Below are 22,459 nucleotides of genomic sequence, written 5' to 3'. Positions count from 1 at the left end.
TAATAGAAAATGTCCTCATGAGACAGACTAATTGCTCAACTTTGTCATGTGTATTCACCATTGTTTATCCACTGGCTGGCCTGCAGGTGATGCGCAAAAAATATTTGTGGGCCTGTCTTTGTTTCAACTTTTTGTCTCAGAGATGCTGGAAAAAGTTCTGTGGCCATTCATGTTATGAATTTCTCTACTTTTGTTGTGTTTCCAACAGTTACAGTATTTCTTTCATATAGATAATTAAAAAATATATATATTAAAGATTTATTTATTTGTGCATACAACAACTGGGGTACAGGCCAGAGGTGGGGGGTAAGAGGATTCCTCAGAGATATTTTGTTGGGATGGGTTTGAGGGGAGCCTGGCCTTCCTCCCCCTCACCTGTCTCTGACTTCTTTCTTCCTCTTTTTCTCCCACATACACTCCTGCTGGCCTACATAGTCACCCTGTAGACTGTGCCCAAGTTCTATGAGGATCCCATGAGTATGAGCATCTGAACTGAACTAGCTATCCTTATTGCTTCAGATTAGAGGCAGAATTTATTGGGAAAATCAGGGCCGTAACGATAAGGATAGAGAACACCAGAGAAAATGGTGGGAACACAGACAATGATTGGTACCGACATTCTACCACATAGAGCTGCCTTGCTGTCTTTCAACTACTTAATCACTGTGACAAATTCATACATGTCAGTTTATTGCCCCATCTTTCCCAACAAAAATAAAATGCAAGCTATTTAACTTTTTTGTATAAATTCATGTACCAAAATTTTCCATTTTCTGCTTGGAGCTGAATTTTCTTTAAGAGAGTGATGTTTGTCTTTTGAGAGAGTGACATACTGTATTTTTGATGGATCTGAACTTTTGAGAGCTAAGGAATTCCCTTGATATTTGTTCTTGGAGTTTGATTTTTTTTTTTCCAATATGGTTTTGAACTAAGGACAGCATCCCCTTTTTTCTTTCTGTAATTAAGTCTAAATACTTAATTCTTTAATGTTTTGTTTCATTTTTCCAAATTTCACCTCTCTTTTAATGACTAATAAGTTAACATAAAATATTTACTTTATTTCTTAGGAGATAGAATGTATTCACATCATACACTTTCCATGTTGCTTAAAGATTCACATATCTGATTTAGCATTAGTGGAGGCCCCAGGGAATGATGGTTCTCAGCTGTTTTCCAGCACTTACTATGTGAGTGAAGGATCTGAAAGCAGGTTTAAGATCAGAAAAGAAAGAGCTGATGGTTGTGAAGGAGCACCCACATTAAAAGATTAAGATCCAGTGTTTGACCCACAAAATTAACTCTGTAGCAGTTGTCATAATTTCAACTGACCTAATGTAATCTCAGCAACAAAATAATGCATATTTTGCATATGCATTTATAATATCCTTATTAACTATCATCACAGTGAATTTTAAAACATTTTCATTGCTTTACCAAAAAACCCATACCCATTCCCCAAACTTGCCCTGTTTTCCTACACTCCTCTCTACCCCCACAGCTTTAGAAAATTGCTAATCTACCAGCTGCCTCTATAGATTGGTCTGTTCTAAATATTTCATATAAATGGAACATAGATTATGTGGATTCTTTGTGTTGACTGGCTTCTTTCATTTAGATTAATGTTTTCAAGGTTCATCCATGTCGTAGCACGTGCTTTGTGCTTTGTTTCTTTTTTATTGCTGAGTAATATTCCCTTATTTGTTCTCTTCATGGAGATTTGGGTTGTTCCTATTTGTGGGGAATTATGCATAATGCTGCTATAAATATTTGTGTTAAACCTTGTGTGAACTTGTGAGAACATACACACATACACACACCAGAAATCGTAACAATTGTGTGGTGAAATAACACTTGACCTTTTACATGCAGTAGTATACTTTACCTTCTACTCTGTTCCATGCGGTTTCCTGTTTCCTTCCCCCCCCCCCAAAAAAAAAAACCCAAAACCTGGCCATGGTGCAGTAAAGTGATTTCAGAGCCCTCTAATGGGTGATGGTTTTGACTTACAGTTTTAAAAACTCCCCTACAGCATTCCTGATAGATGAGCTCAGTCCTTATAAGACAGCTCTTCCTTTGAGCAGCTTTGCTTAAAAAGGTTTCAGAAAGTTGGGTCAGATGTGCCTCCTAGCAGCTTCCAGTCATCAGTTTTTGTCTCTTGTTTTCCTGGCAGCAGTATCAGAGATATCTCTGTGGTGTGTTGGTCATTCTTCGGCTGCTCTGTGATACCAGTGAAATCCACAATGTGAAGGTGATTGTGAAAATTGATTCTTCAGGACAAGTTTTGTTAAAAAGCTGATATTTTGAAATAGTTCAAAAAATATAAGAAAATAAAAAAATGCAGAGTAATGTGACAGATATCTTTGTACCTAGCACTCAGAATCACAAAATTTAGTAGTTTTTTTAATAAAACATTTTAGATTCAGCTGATGTTTTCCTTCTGTTCTAGTCCCTCTTCCTTCCCATATAAAATTATCTTGAAGTTGCTGTACATCTTTCCTGCCTTTGCTTCCACTCTTTTATGACATATTTGGTGTCTTACGTGGAGGACATAAACTGTCAATTCTTACAGTTTATGAATTTTCAACTTTTCTACATATTGGCAAATCACATAGTATTTGTGTCAGTTGACAGCCTGTCAGCAGTGTACATCCCCATATTCACCATCATTTGGAATCAAAAGACTTTTAAATATCTAACACAATATTATAGGTGTGAAATGGTGTCTAATTAGTTTACTTTTCTTTTCCTTAATGACTAATCAGGTAGATCACATTTGGTGATCCATACTTTTTCTTCTGACTGACCTAATCATATATTTTCCTTGTTTTTCTATTTCTTTTTCTTATTGATTTGTAGGTATTTAAAATTTATTTTGGATTCTTTTTTATTATTGGTTATCTGTGTTGAAAATACCTTATAATTTTGTGGCTTATTTTTTCATTGACATGATATCTTTTTTGTAATATTTATTTTATTTACACTGATCCTTCATGATTCTTTGTTCCTGTATTACCTTACTACTGGGGAGTCTACTATGGTTTTAGAATGTCTCAATTTTTAGTAAAGAAAGGTTCTTGTTATGCAGTAAGACCTCTGTTAATGTATTCAATAGGTTCTTGGAAACTATGTATATGGAATGAAATGTAAGGAAATTATCTCCTGGACTAATACTGTTTAGTTCAGCATTAGGCAAGATTGTTTTTACTCATGCGCATTGTAATGAATAAATGTTGAAGTAAGCTATGTTATTTGATGTAGTGGACCTGATGTAGTTTTCTTCTTAAAAGAACATTATACAATAATGATTTAAGAGTTAGAGGACCTAGAATTAGACTGCATGGATTCAAACCTACCTTTGCCACTAGCTTACTGTGAATTTGGTAAGCACTTCTCTAATGCTTAGTTTTTGTAATAATAAAGTTGAAATAAGTACTTAGCTCATACGTTCTGTAACTATTAGAGGAGATAATATGCATAAAGCTTGTAGTTGAGTATTTTGGCTTAGTAAGAACTCAAAAATGTGAGTTCTTTCTTAAGCTCCCATAATTATCATTTATTGGTATAAAATTGGTGCTCAGTTTCTTATGTACACAAATCACTGGATTTTTCTGTTCTCACAACAGTCATGATTTGCATCAAATGTTTAAGGAAGGCAGAACAATTTGGATGCTGGTGCTAATTCTGTTTTTCAGCTTTAGTCTCACTGTATTCTTTCCAGGAATTTAACAAACCCAAGTTAGTCTTCATTCTCCCACCCACACCCCTCAAATATTAGATCAAATATCAGGTGGGATTTATTTTCTTAAAGTGAGTAACAGTGCAGCTACATTACTTTGGGATGGGAGCATCTCTGCATTAGAAGAGACATCAAAAATCTGTTTCCTGCAAAGGGTGGTTTCTAGTTGGGAAGTGAGGAAGGGAAGGGAGAGCAGGACATGAAGTAGTTGCAGGTGGTGAAGGGAAAAGTTGGACTCAGAGGTCACATACCTGGTGGAGTGGTAGGATCTATGTATTTAACTGGATCAGAAGATAAGATACTGTCTTTTAATAGCTTATTTTTCATAGATACTTTTTACATGTACCCTAAAATTCACCCTTGTAAAGTATACAGTTCAGTGATTTGTAATACAACTTTTCATATAACTTTTAGTCATTTGTAATTCACTCATTTTCCCTTTATGTTCTGGCTCTCCATTTTTATTTTTCTATTGTTTTTCAAACTATTGTCAACTATCTGTGATCATATGTTCTTTTGCCTAACTTATTGAGAGGACACTGGGTCCTGAATTAGTTGTAGCTTTCAGCTCAGTGGAAGAACTTCCATTTTTTTTTGCAGTGAATTCTTATATTTAATAAATATTTTAACACTTAATCAATCAGCCATGTGTTCCAGAATTTCCAACCGTTTTCAACAGTCTTTCCAAAATCTGTTATTTCAAAGTTAATTATTTGTGTTATTTCTCTTTCTCAAGAAATAATTAGGGTAGTAGAAGTCCGTATGCTTTTATTTAAGCATCATATGCTCACTATAGAAAGTGTGCAGGAAGAGAAGAGCTCCAAGTGCAGATACTCTTGTTGGTGTGTGTGTGTGTGTGTGTGTGTGTGTGTGTGTGTGTGTGTGGTCTTTACAGAACATCCCATCTCCACTGGGGAGGCCATTGGGTCAGTTTTAGTTTTCACATTTCACATGAGGAGAGAAACAGCTACACTTGTCTCTGCACCTTCTGGTCCTGTGCTTTGGTATTTTAGTTACGTTTGAGCTATTAATCATGCCTTTTTATAGCTCCTGTTCTCTGCAGTGTGTTTTCACTAGAATTAGAGATTCTTGATTTCTCTTTTTGTCTTCCTATCTTTAAGCAATGAGGGAACCTAGAAGATGGCAAATATTTAATAGACTTTGATTCGTGTTCCTTATGAAATTTAAACTTGCCAGCTTTGCAATTAAAATTTTTCCATTTTTTTTTTTTTTGCTAGATCGAGAGTAACTGTTTTAATGGTATATTACATGCAGTGTGTGTATGTAATGGAATTATTTCCTATGATTTTATTTGTGAACTGACATCTTTGTAATTCCTTCCACAAATATTTTCTTAGCGTCTGCTATGTGACGTCACTGTTCGGGACCCTTGGGATACATCAGTGAATTAAAAACAACAACAACAACAAAAACCAACACCTCAGATTTCTTTCTTTATGAGGCTTATATTCTAGTAGGTAGACAAAAATGTAATATACTATGGAAAGCACAATGTCAAGTATGATTAATAAGGCTTCTACTTCAAGTTGGTGATGGAAGGTATCATTGAAGCCTGTACTGGGGAAAATAATTGGAATTATCCATATCTCTGGGAGTATTTTCAGTTTTATCCTGTGTTCTCTGAAAAGATTGTATTGTCTCACCTAAGAAGACCATATACATTTTTACTGTGGTGACTGAATATAATTTATCCCTGTCTGCCTCCCCACAATATGATGCATTTGCATTCTTCTTTGCAAGACAGTATTATTTTCATGTACTTAGATGTACTTCACTTTTACATTTAGTACATGTGTGAGCATAGATTACTCTTTTCGCTGGATGTTTTATCCTGTGTGGTTGGCAGATATTTTTAGTGTTAGTCTGCCATAAAGCTTATAAAGTAGCAAATGATTTCCACTGTGCCTAAGAGATGGGAGGCATAGTTCCAAGCCACCTTTGAACATATCCTGTTTCATAAATGGAGGAAATAGGCCTAACTCGCATTAACAGAGGGCTTTTAAAAAAAAGTTATTTAAAAGGGAAAATAAGATGATTCAGCATTGGAACAGACTAAGTAAAAGTTGAGGAACTATCTCGAGAACTTAGAAAATAGCCCAACAATCTTTTTTTTTCAAAATAGTTTTGAGTAGATGTTGTTTCCTCACAGGTAAGGAAATGAATTGCATGACTTACTGAGATTCTGCAACTCTCAGAGTTCCATTTTTCTGTCTGACCTATAAAATAATGCATATTTCAAGTTATATAGCCATAGAACTACCAAACTTACTAATAGGTGTTGGTTGAATAAAATGAATACAAGAGCATAGGTCAAAGATTTTAAGAATCAGTTGATGCTTATGCTGATAAAGGTTGTCTGTGATATAACAGTGATAGTGCTTGTAAACGACTGGAGAACTAACAAAAAAACAATAAAACAATCAGGTTATATGAAAATGACCTTTATTGTGATTGTATTCCTCAGAACTTACTTAAAATTCTTAAAAATAAATGTTTACAGATAAATAAAAAGGTGAATTATTGGTTTAGTGAGATCTTGCTCCTTCTATAGCTTTAGGGTGAGATCTTACTATCTTTCAGGTTCCTCAACTCCTCTCACTCACCTACATCTTTCTTAATCATACATGTCATTTTTATAGATCAGTTTCTCCTGGGGTAAGGTTAAAGGTAGGCGTTTTTGGAGATTTTAGAATTCTCTCAAGATTGCAAGATTAATCTGAAGACTGAGCTCTCAGATTATCCCTATGCCTTTCTAGTTCTAAGGGGTTTTAAAAACACCATTATCCTGAGGGTTTTATAATTTTTTCTGTGGCCTTCCTTGAATACTTGGGGTCATCTCTTGTTTCCATCTTTATACATCTCATAAATGGAGTCATCTGTCTACTCCTTATGAACTGATTATTACCTGTTTATTTTCTTCTAAAAAAGGGACCAGTATTCAAAAGCATAGTAGTCATTTTCCGGAGGATTATTCCCTCATTTGCCTTCCCTTTGACTCATGCTCCAAAGCCATAACAGGAGCCTTGGGGGGTCAGGAGAAAATGTGAGAACAAGACAAGCAAGGAAAGAATGGGAAGCTGCAATACCTAGTTTAAAGTACCAGCATTTCCAAGGATAGTTGTATTTAAACTTAGTTTTTAAACAGAGGGAATTCTTAAGGACAGTATTATATTACTGCCTTGGAGAATAGTAACATGTCTTTCCAATCAATGAAAATCTGAGTGTAGGGACTGTATCTTCTTGAGTGTGCTGTGCACCCAGTAGGGGTTCAGAATGTGGTAGTGGTAGATGGTAGAGTTTGCGGGGAAGGACAAAGAAAGTGGACAGCTCAGTTGCAGTCTTAGTGGGATGCTGATCTGGGGAACATTTCTGTCACGAGGCCTTGTGCTTGCCAGGAGGCAACTGCCTAGAAACTCAGCTGGGGTAGTTCAGAGTGATTACCTATACACTTCTCAGAAGAGAATACATTCTCCTAGGGTTTCATTTAAGAAATTAATGAAAAAGTGAACTCTGTGTTACTTTCAATGTATTCATATGCCTTAGAACAAGTAAAAAGCTGAGCAGAAGGAATGATGGTGCGCAGCATTTTTGCTTTGTGAAAGAGTATCAGTATATCTTTAGGAATCCTTTTAACACAGCATGGCAGATGCCTTTTTAAACAGCCTAATTTACCCCCAGTAGAGGCAACAGCTAGAGAGTTTAGTGTCCCCACTACCCCCCGCGTATATGCTTTTCTTAAGGCCATGAGTTTAAAGAGAGAGAAAAGAATAAAGGACTCTAATCTAGCTAGTGGCTCTCAAGCACTACCATCCTGCCCTAACAAGGCCATGGGTCTCTGATTCCATTTCTTTATCCATTGTTTCTGACCCAGCAGACTTTGACATGAAATTGTTTCTCTCAAGAGATGCGTTCATATCAATGAAAAAGAAAGTGGTAAGGAGTTCATTTCTTTTTTCTATTAAGACATAAAGTCATAAAAATGATTGGAAACCTAAAAAAAAATTTTTAGGGGTGTAAAGGTTTATTTCAAGGGTAAACAATAGCCAACATTTGATTTTTACTTTACTGTTAGCTGTCCCTAACAAACTTTCAGAGTTGGGACTCACCAACATAACAAACAGTTTGCTTGTTTTAAGCAGTATTGTTTTCCAGGTTGCAATTGGGTACAGGCTTTCTATAGCATATTGTTCATACAGGCATGTGCAATTATTGAAAATACAATGGATACTGTGACATGATTTGTTGCATTTTTCTGTCTTTCCTAATAATAATATCTCTTGGATTTTTCTATTTCAGAGATTACTTATGGTTAGTGTATTTTTAAAAGACATATCACTTTTCTAGGGAGTGTTTATTGCTAAGGATGAGGTGTGATAAATCTGTTTTTTACATGGGCTAATAGTGGCTAACTCCAAAAAAACAAAAGAAGTAAAAGTAGTTTCTAGCATTTCTTTCACTATCGTCATCCAACAGAATTATATAATTTTGCTAATCCCTAGATTTTTCATAGTATCTCTTTGAGAAATTGTACTCATTTAATTTCTTTAGACTCAACTGGTTTTGAAAGACTGTAAACAAGATATGTACAATCAGTACAACACAATAAAAATTTTCTTATTGGATATTTTGTTTTTTTCCTCAGATATGCATGATAGGTAGAGTCTGTCAGTTTTCCTGTAATTTAAGGTCAAAGAGTTACTATTTAAAACAGCTTGGGAAAAGAAAATCAAAATAAAACAACTTGAAAATGCTGGGAAGTAGTATGTTGAGTTTAAGAATTTTGGGAGTAGAGTAATGTCATCCTGGGTCTCAGCAGACATGGTTTCCTTGGAGATGGTTGGTCATCTGCTTCCATTCTGTGTTCCCTCCCTTGCCCCACTCACACGCTCATACCAAACAAACAAAAACAAAAAAAGAAAAGAAAACAAATGTTTTTGCAGAGGTTCTTGTCTTTGCAGTTCTCTATTTTTGTGTCACAATAAGTAAAGGAAAGCCTTTGGCAGGTACCTGTCAAGTTACAGATTGAAAAACCACCTTTTGAATATTCTTGAAAAAAGATACTGCTTTATTTTCTTCTTCTCTTGTAATATTTTATTCAGACAAAATTTTAACATTGTCTTGGAAAACTTGGACAGCTGACATTTGTAGGAAGGAATCTGGTCCTTTTAAAGTAATACACACATACACACACACACACACACACACACACACACCCTAAACTTTATATATGTAGATATGAGTGTGTGATTGTAGGTATATATTATGTATATGTGTGAGCAGGACGTCTCATAAGATTATGAATTTAGAAAAAATCTTTTTTACCCCATGCCAGTTTGTTTTTCAAAATGCTGTGTTATTCTCCCCCACCCCAAGATTTATTTATTTATTTATACAAGCACTGGGTACAGTCAGAAGCGCTAGAGGGTGAGAGAACCCACCAGAGCCAGAGCAGGAAACAGAACAGGCAGACTGATGAAATACACTGCTGAGGGGAGCAGCGGGTGGCAGGAAAGGTCTGTGCGCCATGTGGGACCCTTGCCTGTGGCCGGGGATCTAACCTGCCCTGCAGAGGCAATGGGCTGCCTCGCAGCCCAGTGCTCATCCGCTGCACCACCAGGGGAGGCCCCGCTGTGTTATTCTTATGTGCCAGCCATTAATCATGGGATTTTATTCAGTGATATTTCTCATCTTCTTTTTCTTTGGTATTTGTGAGTTTTCTTTAGATCCTTAGAGCTGGTTTTTTGTGGACATGAGTCTCAACCCTCAGAAACCTCTAATATTTATGTAATGGAAATGAAATTAAGTAGGCAAGCAAACAAAAAACATTGACATAACAACTGGACAAAGTGAATTTTTTTTTTTAAAGATCATTTTTTTAAAGATTTATTTATTCATGCATACGAGAACTGGGGTACAGGCCAGATGTGTGGGAGGGTGAGAGGATTCACCAGAAACAGAGCGGGGAACAGAACAGGCAGACTGACTGAAAAACACTGCTGAGGGGAGCAGCGGGCGAGACAGGAGAGGTCTGCCGTGACATGTAGGATTCTCACTGGCCTGCCAGGATGAACTAGCGCCGCTCAACTGCCTGTGCCACCAGGAGAGGCCCACAAAGTGAATCTTGATGTGAATAACTCACCATTCTTTATTTTATTCCTTGGACTTGGCCTATTTTTGATGTTGCCTTCAGGAGAAACTGTGACCCAAAATTGGTAGAGACAACTCTTATATCTAGAGCTGCTTTTAAAATTATCTGATTTAGAGTAAACTGACTAGACATTCTAGTATATTATGTCTAAATTATTTATTTATTTTGTTACCCACCCTTTATTTACATTTCAGTACTTATATTATTGTTGGCAATGTTATATACTCTTTTCACCATAAATTAAAATTTTAAAGTATCTTTCTCACAGCATTCTATAATTAATATTACTTTTAGTTCACATATAAGGGAAAAAAAGAAGCATAGAAAGATTTAGTAACTCCACTCTAAGTCAAGTATCAAATTAGTAGTGAGCAGGAAGAGCTCTAATCTCCTTTCTCCCAAACTTTTTGTATAAGAGTATCAGTTTCCCAAGGCTGATTTATCTGAGGGATTTGGTCTGCTGCTTTTTGTTGCATCCAATCGTTGGGATTCCTTGCTCTCAGGATTTAATTACAGCTCAATATGACTACATATTGTATTGTTCTCAGGCTACTAAAGATCTTAAAGGTCTGCTTTGACTTTCAGGATTAATGTGAGTAAGCATCTTCTTGTTCAGGTCTTAAATTGAAGGCCTAGTAATGGATGTTTAATGGCCAAAATGATGGAGAGACTGATTTGTCAGAAGATAGTTGGAATATAAATAGGTAATGAGGCTGCCTGACTTCCTGAATGGAGATGGGAAAATCAGAGCTCTTGGTTTCAGCACAGTCTCTCTGCCTCCAGCTTGTTGAAACAGGGGCCACTGGAGAGAAGATCCTTGGCACCAAAGGAATCACAGAGTCTAGGGTTTTCAGTGCCATCAGGACTGGAAACTTACAAAGGCAAATTCAGGATATACTCTTAATAAGAATACCTATTAAGAGTTCATTTTATCCCAGGGAAGCTCATGTGTGTGTGTGCGTGTGTGTGTGTGTGCGTGTGTGCACGCGCACGCGCGCATGTGCAGGTGGTCACATTATATTTGGCTTCACCTAGGAGTCCTGAGTAATGAGAGCTGTAGAACATAATCTCTGTCCTGAAGTAATACATCCCCAACAAGGATATGTTCATGTAAATTGTTAACTTTTCATACCAGAAAAGTCAATAGCAAGAACTAGAATTTGAGTTAGAGAGCAAGTTCAACTAGAGGGGAGTTCCATGTGAATTTGCAACACCTTATACTCACATGGGTAGCTTTAAAAAAAAATGCCAAGGCAATTCTAATCTAGTGCTCACTTTCCATCATTATTTTTTGAAATAGTGTGTTGAGAATCTTCTGTGTGTGAGGCAGTATGCCAACGAGCTTGCAGACATGTTTCTGGAATCCCTTGGACCCCAATTTGTCTGGGGAGGTCTCCAGATGGAGTTTCTTTATTCCTTCTTTTGACTTTCTTTTACCTCCCTCTCCCCTTTTCCACTTCCTTTACTTGGGTTGAACTCAGCAATGAAATTCAGGTAGTAAATGGCAAAAAGACATAGATTTTACTTATAAGCAATATGTGGGAATTCAGTAAATAGATCATCAGTTTTCAGAGGTAAACATATTTTGACACAAATTTATAAAGGTATGCGAAGAGAGCTATTGTTTATTGAACTTCTGTTACAACAAAGGCCTTTATATCCTTTTTCTGTTTTCTTTCAGGATAAAGAGTATATTTCTTACATTGGTTTAGAATAGTGGTTCTATTTTCTTGGCTACACTTAGTATCATGTGTGGCTTCTTTAAAAATATTGTACAGGATTACTCCAGACTTAATGAATCAGAATTTCTGAATCTTGGACCCAGGCATTTTTTATTGAAACTTGCTGAACAGGGGTAATGTGCAGGCAGTATAGAGAACTGGCTTAGAAATTCTTTGTCATCTATAGTTCAAGCCTATTACCCCACAATAGATGCCTTGCATTTTCTGCATAGGGAATACAGCATTTGGACCTTCCTGGTGGCATGAGGGGTTAAGTCTTAGCACTATGAAGCTATCAGCAACCACTGAAGTGCAAGTTTGATCCCCGGCCAGGGAGCTAACCCACATGGCACAGCAGACCTCTCCTGTCTTGCCCACTACTCCACTCAGCAGTGTATTTCAATAGATTTGCCTGTTCTCCCCATTTTGTCTCTGGTGAATCCTCTCACCCCCTGCACCTCTGACCTATACCCTAGTTCTTCTATGCATAAATAAATAAATCTTAAAAAAAGGAATGCAGCATTTGTAATTCTCTGAATGCGCTGAGCTCTTTTCCATGTTTGTAACTTTGTTGATCCTTTGGCCTGGAGTGGTTCTCCCTGCATCGTTAGTCTGATGAACACTATTATAAATGCCCACAGTCCAATCTGTTACTGGACTTTTACATATTTTGTAAAATTGACTTAGTAGCTCCCTTTTTTACTGGGAGTTTCCTAAATGCAGTGATTCTGTCTAACTCTTCTTTTTATCCTCACAGCCTAATATATTTCTTGAAGTATGGTCAGTGTTCCACAAAGTTTGAATGAACTGTACTTACCTCTAATTATCACAATAAATCTGCAAAGTATTTATTATTTTTTTATCTTTTAGAGACAGAAACTTTCAGTTCAGAAATCTTAAAAAACAATTTACTCCAGCAACATTAATAAATGAAAGACCCAGACTTCAAATCCAGCTCTGCTTGACTATAAAGATTGTGTTTTGTTTTATTTTGTTTTAAAATGTCCCACTGCTAGACATTGTTTGGTTCTTATATTACTGAATGGGAAGATTAGATTTTAAGAACAGTATGGTTATATAGCAGTAATACCTGAAGGGATTGTATACTTCTATTATGGAAACAATGATGTCAAGCAATATTAACCTAATAAAAAATGTTGGAAAAAAATAACAGTATGGTTAAAGTTAATGCAAATGAAATGATACAGCTTATAAAAACTACAAACATGATTGAAGTGACCAGATAGAAAAGGGAGTGGTATTTAAGATAAAGTCATAGATACAGAAATATGGGTAGAAAATATTCATTTCTTACATGTATCCTGCTAATTTACATGCTAGGCAAATTTATTGGGTAGATTCCTCTGTTAATAAACACCATTGTAATATAGTTCTGCTTCACAAAAGTAGTTCCACATCTTAACTAACTAGTCACAGCAAACTATCTTGCTGATATGACCAAAAGAAATTCTAGAATGAGGAATATTAATGCTAGCAGACATGTGGCATCTGTCTCATTGAGTACTTTTATCAGAAGTTCATATAAGACAATGCAGCAGTCATACTGAGGTTATGGTGATTTTTCAATTGCTTTTCCTGATGTAGAAAAAAGAGGGAAAATATCTACAAGTTATCATTGGTATTTTGTTGTCAATTGAATTCAAGGTATTAGATGCCAGCACTTACACTTCCAACACTATTCTTTTAACATTTAGCTGAAACAAATGACAAAGAAGTATTTAGGATGTTGAATAGCCAAAGGTTCTGTTACACACATTAAGACTTCTCTTTCATAATGTTAATAACTTTCACAATTATGTTGCATAGTGTTGTTTGGATACTCCTCTGCCTTTGGTATTTGTTGATATATTATTCAGGTTGGGCTTGATTAAAAACCTAAACTATCTTGTCTTTCCCCTTGAAATTTTCATGTCAACTTTGCTTTCAACAATGATTATTAATAAGGCAGTCTTAAAAAACTCATTTGCATTTGCTCTTCAGGCTATATAGATTGGCCCTGGTTCTCTAGCTCCCAGAGATATGAGGAGAAAGACAGTTTGCCAAGAAGCGAAATGCGTAAGGAGCATGGGTATTATATTAACTTCACACTTAAATTTCACCTATTGTCCATGAATAAGAAACAGACTTGAATCTGGGGATTTTATCAGATTTTTCTGATACTAAAATTCTATGATTCATTTTTGAAATTTGAAATTAAAATTATCCTTATGTAATTATGTTGACTTATTAAATTTTCTTGCCATCTGGATAGTTATTTTATATTTTTGCACTTTTTTCCTTCAGTCATTTGTTTCATAGCTTCTATAAAAGTAAGCCTCGTGGCTTATCTCAATCTTTAAAATATACTCACACACTATTATACCTATGTAAGTTGTTTCCCTGAAAGATGGATTTCCATGTATATTTTAAGCTATATTCTCAATTTCTATGGTTGTAATTAGAATGGCCTCAGAACATGTACTCTGTGTCGTATCTAATAATATTATTGACTTTTCTGATGAGAACAAAGTTCTAAAGATTGCTTTTCATATTTTGATTTTCTTTTCATATGCTCTAAAAATGCTCTTTAGAGCATTTTCATGTCTCTAAGAAGCTTCTATTATAGTAATTACTCCTCAGAACCCAGTAAATCCTGCAAGATACTCAAACTGCAGAATAAAAGCAAACATGAAGCATAATGGAAAAGACCTGCTAGGTAGTGAAATACCTGCTTTGCCACCAAATAATGTGACCTTGGAAATGACATTTGGCCACCCTGGCCTTAGTTTCCTTACTTATAAAAGAACTATGTTGTATAATATGACCTCTAGGGGTTTTCTCAATATTATTCAGTGATACTGAAGTGTTTGATTAATAGTTTTTTAAATCATATATCATATGTAGTAATTTGAAAGAATGCATTTCTGCAAATTTATGATTTCAGATATTTTTGAGAGCCATTAACCCTTTATTCTTAAACTTAAAGTTAATAATATTAGAATTTTTCTTTCACAGTAGATGTCAGGCATCCTTTCCTGCTTCCCCACCACCATAAAAAAGGAAAATCCTGATATTATACTAGTTCTTTATTCTTTGTTCTCAAATATTTCCTTTGAACTAAAAAATAAAGGTCTAGGGCCTCCCTGGTGCACAGGGGTTGAGAGCTAGGTTGTGAAGCTGCCCGCAGAGGCTTGAGAGCTGGGTTGTAAAGCTGCCCGCAGCCTCTGCAGCACCAGTTCGATCTCTGGCCACTGGGTGAGGGTCCCACATGGCGCGCAGACCTCTCCTGCTGCCCACTGCTCCCTTCAGCAGTGTTCTTCGTCGGTCTGCCTGTTCTGTTCCCCGCTCTGGCTCTGGTGAATTCTCTTACCCTCCCTCGCTTCTGACTGTACCCAGTGCTTGTATAAATAAATAAATAAATCTTTAAAAAAAAATAAAGGTCTAAAAATAACATTCTGAGAGACTTGCTGGTTCACTGCAGTTCTACTTAATTCATTATTTCTTCAGGGTAACCTAAAATGGTAAACACGTATTTTCTCTTTGACCTACTTGTCAAGTTGGATATATGGGGAAGAAGTCAGGTTCCTGAATGATAGACCACCAAGAATACCAGGAAGCCATGTGTAGGATAAGGTAAAAGGTATCAGGCTTTTCTGCCCTCCTGCCATCAGGATAGATGAGGGAACACTGTGATCCTGAATGCATGCCTGATGGTGGGCACCTGAAGTGGGTACACCTGCGCTAAGACTGTGCTTTTTAAGGGCGGCATCACAGGGACACTAATAGAAGCCAAGAAGCCGAAGAGAAGCCGAGAGAGAAGCCGAGAAGAAGCAGAGAACGCCAGAGAGCCCAGATAGAGTGAGGATTTGCTGGGGGCTGGGAGGACTGCCAGCCTCCCAGCCCTCCAGCCTGCCATTTGCCTGGTGAACCCCAATAAAAGACCTGCAAAAATCCACTGAGGACTCTGACTCCTCTTTTACCCGGTCTGCTGGATCAGAAAACCTGCACTGTGTCCGTTCCTGCCTTTACAATTGGCGTAGTTGGCAGGATGATCCATGCAGACGGGTATGGAGCCCTCCGAAGACCTGGAGGGACTAAGGAGTAAAAGACTGCCTGTGACGACACTGGAGGCGTCATGGCGACCCAGGAGATGGACAAGGTCCAGAATCTACAGGACAAGACCACACCTGGAGGAGGAGACGCCCGAGGGGACCAGCCAACAACACCTGAAAGGACCAGCCAAAGACCCCTGAGGCAGCAAGAATCATTGGCAAAGAGAGGACCAAGATTCGGAGCTCGCCAGTGCTGATTCAGGGAGAGGCCAAGAGACTTGGACTGATGAACTGACAATTGAACTTGGACTGACAATCCTGCCAGAAGACGGAGGACCTTGCAGGTTGATATGTTTTGGGACCCTGGGGATGGAACAATTTTGTTTGTAAACCCCGGGAGATGGGAATCTGGGGGTGGCCAGTGGGCCTTGATGGCCAGAAGCAGGCTGTGTATGCCCAGCAGCCAGGTGGAGGAGAAAAACCAATTGAGAAGGCAAAAGCTGGTACTGATGCTAAGTTGAGAAGTCCTGAGTGGCAGTTAAGCAGCCTAAGTATGCTGAAGGCCTGTGAGTCTCGTAAAATCACATGTGGGTGATGCCCTGCTCATTCTTGAGTGAGGGTGAGGAACTGACGAACCCGTCCTTGGGGGATGGGTGGGGAACGTGGCTTGGAGTTGAGCCCAAGCCAAATGTAGAGTTTGGATCCCTGACCCATGTGCTTGTGCAGTGGGTTGGCCTGAGTGCAGGGGTCTGCGAGTTGCTTTGGTGGCTATGAAAGCCGAGTGTTGGAGTGACTGCAGACAGAAACCCTGAGGGTTGGCGATTACCCCAAACAGTATAGAATCGCCTATCCCACAGCTAGTGCATCCTGAGGGTGGATGCTGTGTGTGCCTTGTAGCCAAGACTACAGCCAGAGAAGGCCAGGAAGCCTGACCGCTCCTGGTGTGTTATAGTAGATGCTGTGAGTGATTCCCCTCCCTTGTATGAGCAGTGCCTTCGGCAGCAGATTTGGTGGCTCATCTGCTGGTACCAATAATTGTCTTTTGCACTAGATTGGGGTCCTGCCTGGACTTATTTGTGTTCTGTTGTATTTTGTTATATTGCGATATATTTGCTTTTGTGGGCCATGGCTGCTTTGTTTGTGTTTGCTAAGAAACAAAATTGTGTATGTGTGGATTATATGGCAGAAAACCCTGAGGGGGTGGACTGTAGGGTAAGGTAAAAGGTATCAGGCTTTTCTGCCCTCCCACCATCAGGATAGATGAGGGAACTCTGTGATCCTGAATGCATGCCTGATGGTGGGCACCTGAAGTGGGTACACCTGCGCTAAGACTGTGCTTTTTAAGGGCGGCATCACGGGGATGCTAATAGAAGCCAAGAAGCCGAAGAGAAGCCGAGAGAGAAGCTGAGAAGAAGCAGAAGCAGAGAATGCCAGAGAGCCCAGATAGAGTGAGGATTTGCTGGGGGCTGGGAGGACTGCCAGCCTCCCAGCCCTCCAGCCTGCCATATGCCTGGTGAACCCCAATAAAAGACCTGCAAAAATCCACTGAGGACTCTGACTCCTCCTTTACCCGTTATGCTGTATCAGAAAACCTGCACTGTGTCCATTCCTGCCTTTACACCATGCATTAAAAAAATTGTTACATAAGTTATTTTTATTGGTTTACAATTTTGTACATGTTTTAGGAGTATAGGTGCACACCTCTTCAGATGTATGTTACCACACTACACTTACTATCAAAGCACCAATAATACTTCACCATATTCCAGTGGGCCTCCTCCCCTCTTTGCTCCACCCCCACTCCTTCTGGTAGCTTCAATTCTGAAATCAGATTTAAAGGGCTTGTTTTGGTTTGGTTTTGTCTGTTTCTTTGCTTTGTTTCTTTATATAAAGAAACCATATTTTAGTGATCACTGCTGTAAATTTGGCTTGGCTAGGAAGTTTTATGTTTGGAATTACATTTTGGAGTTTGATCCTTGTGACAGCGTTGGTGTCTGCATGAAGAAATTTGCATTGCCCTCTGGTGCAATTAACTCTTTATTGGAGTTGCTTTTCTAAATATTCAGGGCAGTGCAAATGACACTGTATTAATTTCTTATTGGTGCCATAATAATACAAACACAGGTTTGTAAAGCAAAACGCATTTAGCCATTTTCTTATATCTCTGGCCATCAGAAATCTGAAACGGGTCTTACAAGGCTAAAAGAAAGTTTTGGCAGGCCCCTGCGCCTTTTGTAGATTTGGGAGTGAGTCATTCCTTGTCTTTTTCAGGATTCACTGGCATTCCTCATCTCACTCCAGTCTCTACTCCCATCATCACTGTTCCTTCTCTGCTTTCAAACTTTATAAGGTCTTATAAAGACCATTCTGATTTAATAGGGTCCATCTGGATAATCCAGTATTACCTTCCCATCTCAAGGCCCTGAACTTAATTATATCTGCATACTCTCTTTTGTCATGTTAGATAGTGTGTGAAGTATTATTGATGCTTTGGTGGCAGGTGTAGTCCCGTAACATATGTCTGAAGAGGTGTGCTCCTATACTCCTAAAATGTGTACAGAGTTGTAAACCAATAAAAATAAATTAAGTAACAAATATTTTAAAGTTATCATGTCTATCTCCTAAAAATTCTGTCTACTCATTCAGGCCATCATCCCATTATCACCTCCTTACAGAAGCTTTCTAGGGAATTTAGTAAACAAATACATTTCTTTTTTATGTAGTTGTGCATTTTCTGACATTTTACTTAATTGTCACTTTCTGTCTTATTCTATCTACCAGAAAATAAGCTCCATTTGAGCAGAAATATGGTGAATCTTCTTCAATTCCTGTTCCCCATACCAAAATTTGTTTCCCCAAATTCTCAGCATTTGTTAGACTCTCAGAAGATGTTTATTGAATGAATCAGTCTGTATATAGTCTAAGGAAGTCTGCTTTACTTTCAAACTATACTAATATACTCCTGATCCTCCTATCAATAATGCAAACATTTTTTACTAAACATTGGTTAAGCATGCCATCAATGGATTTTCTTTTAAAGTTAAGTAATGGGTTTCTTTTTGGGACACAGGTAAGATCAATAAAACAAAATACCAGGTATAAAATGAAGCTTCAGGTAAAATAAATTATAAGACTTAGACAGAGCTTGCCAAAAAAAGAAGGATAATGTTACCTTGATCCAAGGTGTAACCATATGCCAAAATGAATAACACTCATCCTGTGCCCTGCTCACCACAATTAATGCTGAGAAAGAATAGAGGACAGAGGGTCATTTTAATTGAGACATCAATTCTGGTAAGCAGAGTTTTCCTCAGGCTATTTCCAAAACATGGTTGTTAGTGCTTCAGGAAACTCAAGAAAGTTTTAGACAAAAAGGAAGACATTATCCATTAACATGGCATTAAGAACAACACTAATTGAAGAACTCCATTTCTGTGAGCAGGTAACTTATAGCTATTCAACAGTTGTTTTTTTATGCTTCCAGGTAATTGATAAATCTGAGACAATGAAACAGGGTACTTACTGAGTACCTGATGCTGGTTAGTACTCTGATCTCATGCTGAACTGTACTTAAGGAGAAGAGGGAGAGGAAGGGTTTGGAAAAGCTTCATAGAAGAGGAGTGCTATGTACCAAATCTTGCCCCTCCAAAGGTCTTATGTTGAAACCCGAATTCTTAATGTGACTGTATTTGGAAACAGGGCCTTTAAAATAAAGAGATAATTAAGGTTAATGAATCATAAGAGTTGGCTTTAATTAAACATGACTGGTGTCCTTATAAAAAGAGAGAGACAAAGAAAAAGCTATGTGAGTATATGGGGAGAAGTTGATCATCTTTAAGTCATGGAGAGAGGCCTCATTTTGAGATCTGGTAAAACCAGATCTGCAAAATCTTAATCTCCAGAACTACAAGAAAGTAAATTTCTATTATTTTAGCCACCCAGTCTGTGGTACTTTGTTATGGCAGTCCTGACTAACTGGTGCAAGGAACAATTTGATCTACATATTATAGGATGGGTAGAGCCATTTCTAGGAAATGTTTTTGGTGAGGATCACTACCAAAGAACCCGGGGTGGAAAAGTACTTAGTAAAAGTGGTGACATGACAGCTACAGAAAAAGTTGTAATGCAACTTAGCTTGTTGAATCGAAGAATAGATGAGAAAAGTGAGTGTGACTGGGTCTATGCTTAGGTGCTATTATGTCTGGGGTTTCGGAGGTGATTGTGGAGGGTCTTGAAATTCAGAGAGAGAAAGTTTATATATTTGATATAGTGGAAAATCTGGGGCTTACATTGGGGTTTTGTTAGGAGTTAACTTTAGAAAGGGAAGATATAATATGTGTCAGGTGTGGAAATGAAGAGCAAGATATGAATCCAAGAATTATCAAAACTATCCTAATAAGAAAATAGTTTAGTGATAACTTAGGTGTTAATTGGGAAGAGTGAGGAGTTAAAATTGAATAGTTAATGTGGATAAAGAGGTATCAGATAGTTTTTCGTCCTTGGAGCTTCATGAAATTTGGATTGTGGTATAACAGTCTCTTACTCCTACTTGTATCAAAGTTTTTAGAACAGAAGACTTATTCTTCTTTCCAGAAATATTTATTGTTATTAAGCCTTCTCCTTTCACCAAATAACAGAGTTTACTGTTTGTGAAAATCCCAGGGATGAATGAGGTGACCTTCATGCCCTACAGAACTCTAGGGTGTTCTTTCCTAAGATGCATAGTTCTGAGTCAGGAGAACACCACCTCCATCACATCTATATACTGTTACTCAGATAGTTTATACTCTCTAAAATTGTGTTCATTTATTCTCATTGTATAGGCATTGTTGATGTTTATTTTGGAGATTTCGGATACTATAGAAACAAACAAAAATTTAATAAAGTCCTGATTAAGTATAGCTACTATTGTTATTTGGGGTATTAAATTGGATAAATGCTTTTCTTCCTCCTTTTCAGTTAATCCACATGATTATTCAGTATGCTAATATTACTGCTAATATGTAAGTATACATATATACATGTACTTACATCCACATACTTAGTTTTAGAGTACCTTATGATTTTTTCTGGGTATTCCTAGTATGACATAGGAAATTGTGATTTTTTTAAAAAATTATTTTTTACATCATTGTTCATTTTTAATTGTGATTTTTTTTTTTTTACAAAAAATTCAATAGACATTATTTGCAATAGATGGACATAGGTTCATTTTTGGAAACTTGGAAACTTCTGTGAAATTATGTTTGGTAAATGAGAACTGAAATATTAGTTTTAAAGTATGTATTTGAAATTGGATGAAAAATATTTTAGAGATTTAGTTGTATTCCTTGTGAAGAGATCATAGTCACCATATTATTTTACTCTTGACTTGAACTTATTTTTGCCTATTTCTTTTTTAATGTACAAAGCTTAATTTTAAAGGAGCCAGTCATTTAATATAGAACAAAGGGAATGAAGTGCTATCTTCTTGGAAATGAAATATTTAGCCTCTTGAGATAAATCAGAAAGGTTGGGCACTTGCCCTTCTTCGTTGCGTGGTATCTTATTTCAGATTGGTGGATGTCTGACTTCTGAGAAGGTAGAAGTTTTGCTTTGTTTTTGTTTCATCTCCGCATTGAATTGGTTTTCTCATTTATAATACTATAAACCTTCTTGAATAATCATGAGAAATGTGTATCATCTGATCACTATGGCTGAATTATAAACAACTTTTATCTTTTTGATATTGCAGTTGACTCATGTTGACCAGGCAAGCTTCCAGGTTGATGCCTTTGGAACATCCTTTATTCTTGATGTCATGCTGAACCAGTAAGTCTGTTGAGCTGCACTCACTATGGTCAGATGCACATTAAATCCACTTTCCTATCCCTCTATAAGGTTTTGTTTTCTTCTTATAATTTGCCTCATCTTTTTTTTTTTTAATATCAGTTAATATTACATTTAAATTTATGGTCTCTATTGACTGTACATTATCAAATCTGGTAAATAACAGGAAATGGCTATCTACTTGAAGATGAGTAGCTAGAATAGCTTTTAAAATGTAAAATGGACTTAATTCTGATATTTTGCATAGAATATATGACCTAAGTTACCATAAACAACAATAAATTATGAAAATAATACTTTGGCTCTTGAAATGTCCTTCTTTAGAAAATCAGAAAAGAAAAAATTACCATGTTTGATCAATGATTCAGAGACTAAATGAGGTGGTGCTTTAATTTGTGAGATTACTGGGATTATTATAAAATATAATTTTAGACATAGTCATTTGTCTACCTAGAATTTTAGGTATAAAAAATTAGCATTTTAGGCCTCCCTGGTGGCGCAGCGGTTGAGCGCTGGGTTGCGAAGCTGCCCGCAGCCTCTGCAGCGCCGGTTCTATCCCCGGCTGCACCCCGGCCACCGGAGGAGGGTCCCACATGGTGCGCAGACCTCTCCTGCTGCCCGCTGCTCCCCTCAGCAGTGTATTTTCGTCGGTCTGCCTATTCTGTTCCTGGCTCTGTCTCTGGTGAATTCTCTCACCCTCCCACCCTTCTGACTGTACCCAGTGCATGTATAAATAAATAAATAAAAATCTTTAAAGAAAAGAAAATTAAAAAAAATTAGCATTTTAGATTTGAAAGTGACATAGCAACATTTGATAAATTGCTAGATTTACTCTCTTTGGGTAAGTGTAGTGTCTAGTTAGTCTAATAGGACATATACTCTAGTTTTCTAATAATGTGTTTGTATCCTGCTTCCTATCATGGACATCATAATAGACTAGGGCTCTCTGCCA

At 37.3% G+C, this 22,459-nt stretch overlaps 1 protein-coding gene across 18 annotated transcripts in view; it reads left to right on the top strand.

The window, feature by feature from the left end:
• ADAM22 (ADAM metallopeptidase domain 22) overlaps positions 1–22,459 on the top strand; it is a gene marked incomplete at both ends in the record, with an annotated part of 200,909 nt that overhangs the window by 10,743 nt on the left and 167,707 nt on the right. For all 18 annotated transcript variants that reach the window (XM_084229405.1, XM_084229404.1, XM_084229401.1 and 15 more), the window contains one exon: positions 21,413–21,489. In XM_084229405.1, coding sequence (XP_084085531.1) covers positions 21,413–21,489 — 77 coding nt within the window. The remainder of the gene's footprint in view (positions 1–21,412; positions 21,490–22,459) is intronic.

This window comes from Talpa europaea, assembly GCF_964194135.1.
Source record: "Talpa europaea genome assembly, chromosome: 3".
Taxonomy (NCBI): domain Eukaryota; kingdom Metazoa; phylum Chordata; class Mammalia; order Eulipotyphla; family Talpidae; genus Talpa; species Talpa europaea.
The sequence above is the reverse complement of the archived record's forward strand: the minus strand, read 5'-3'. Positions and strand labels throughout refer to the sequence as shown.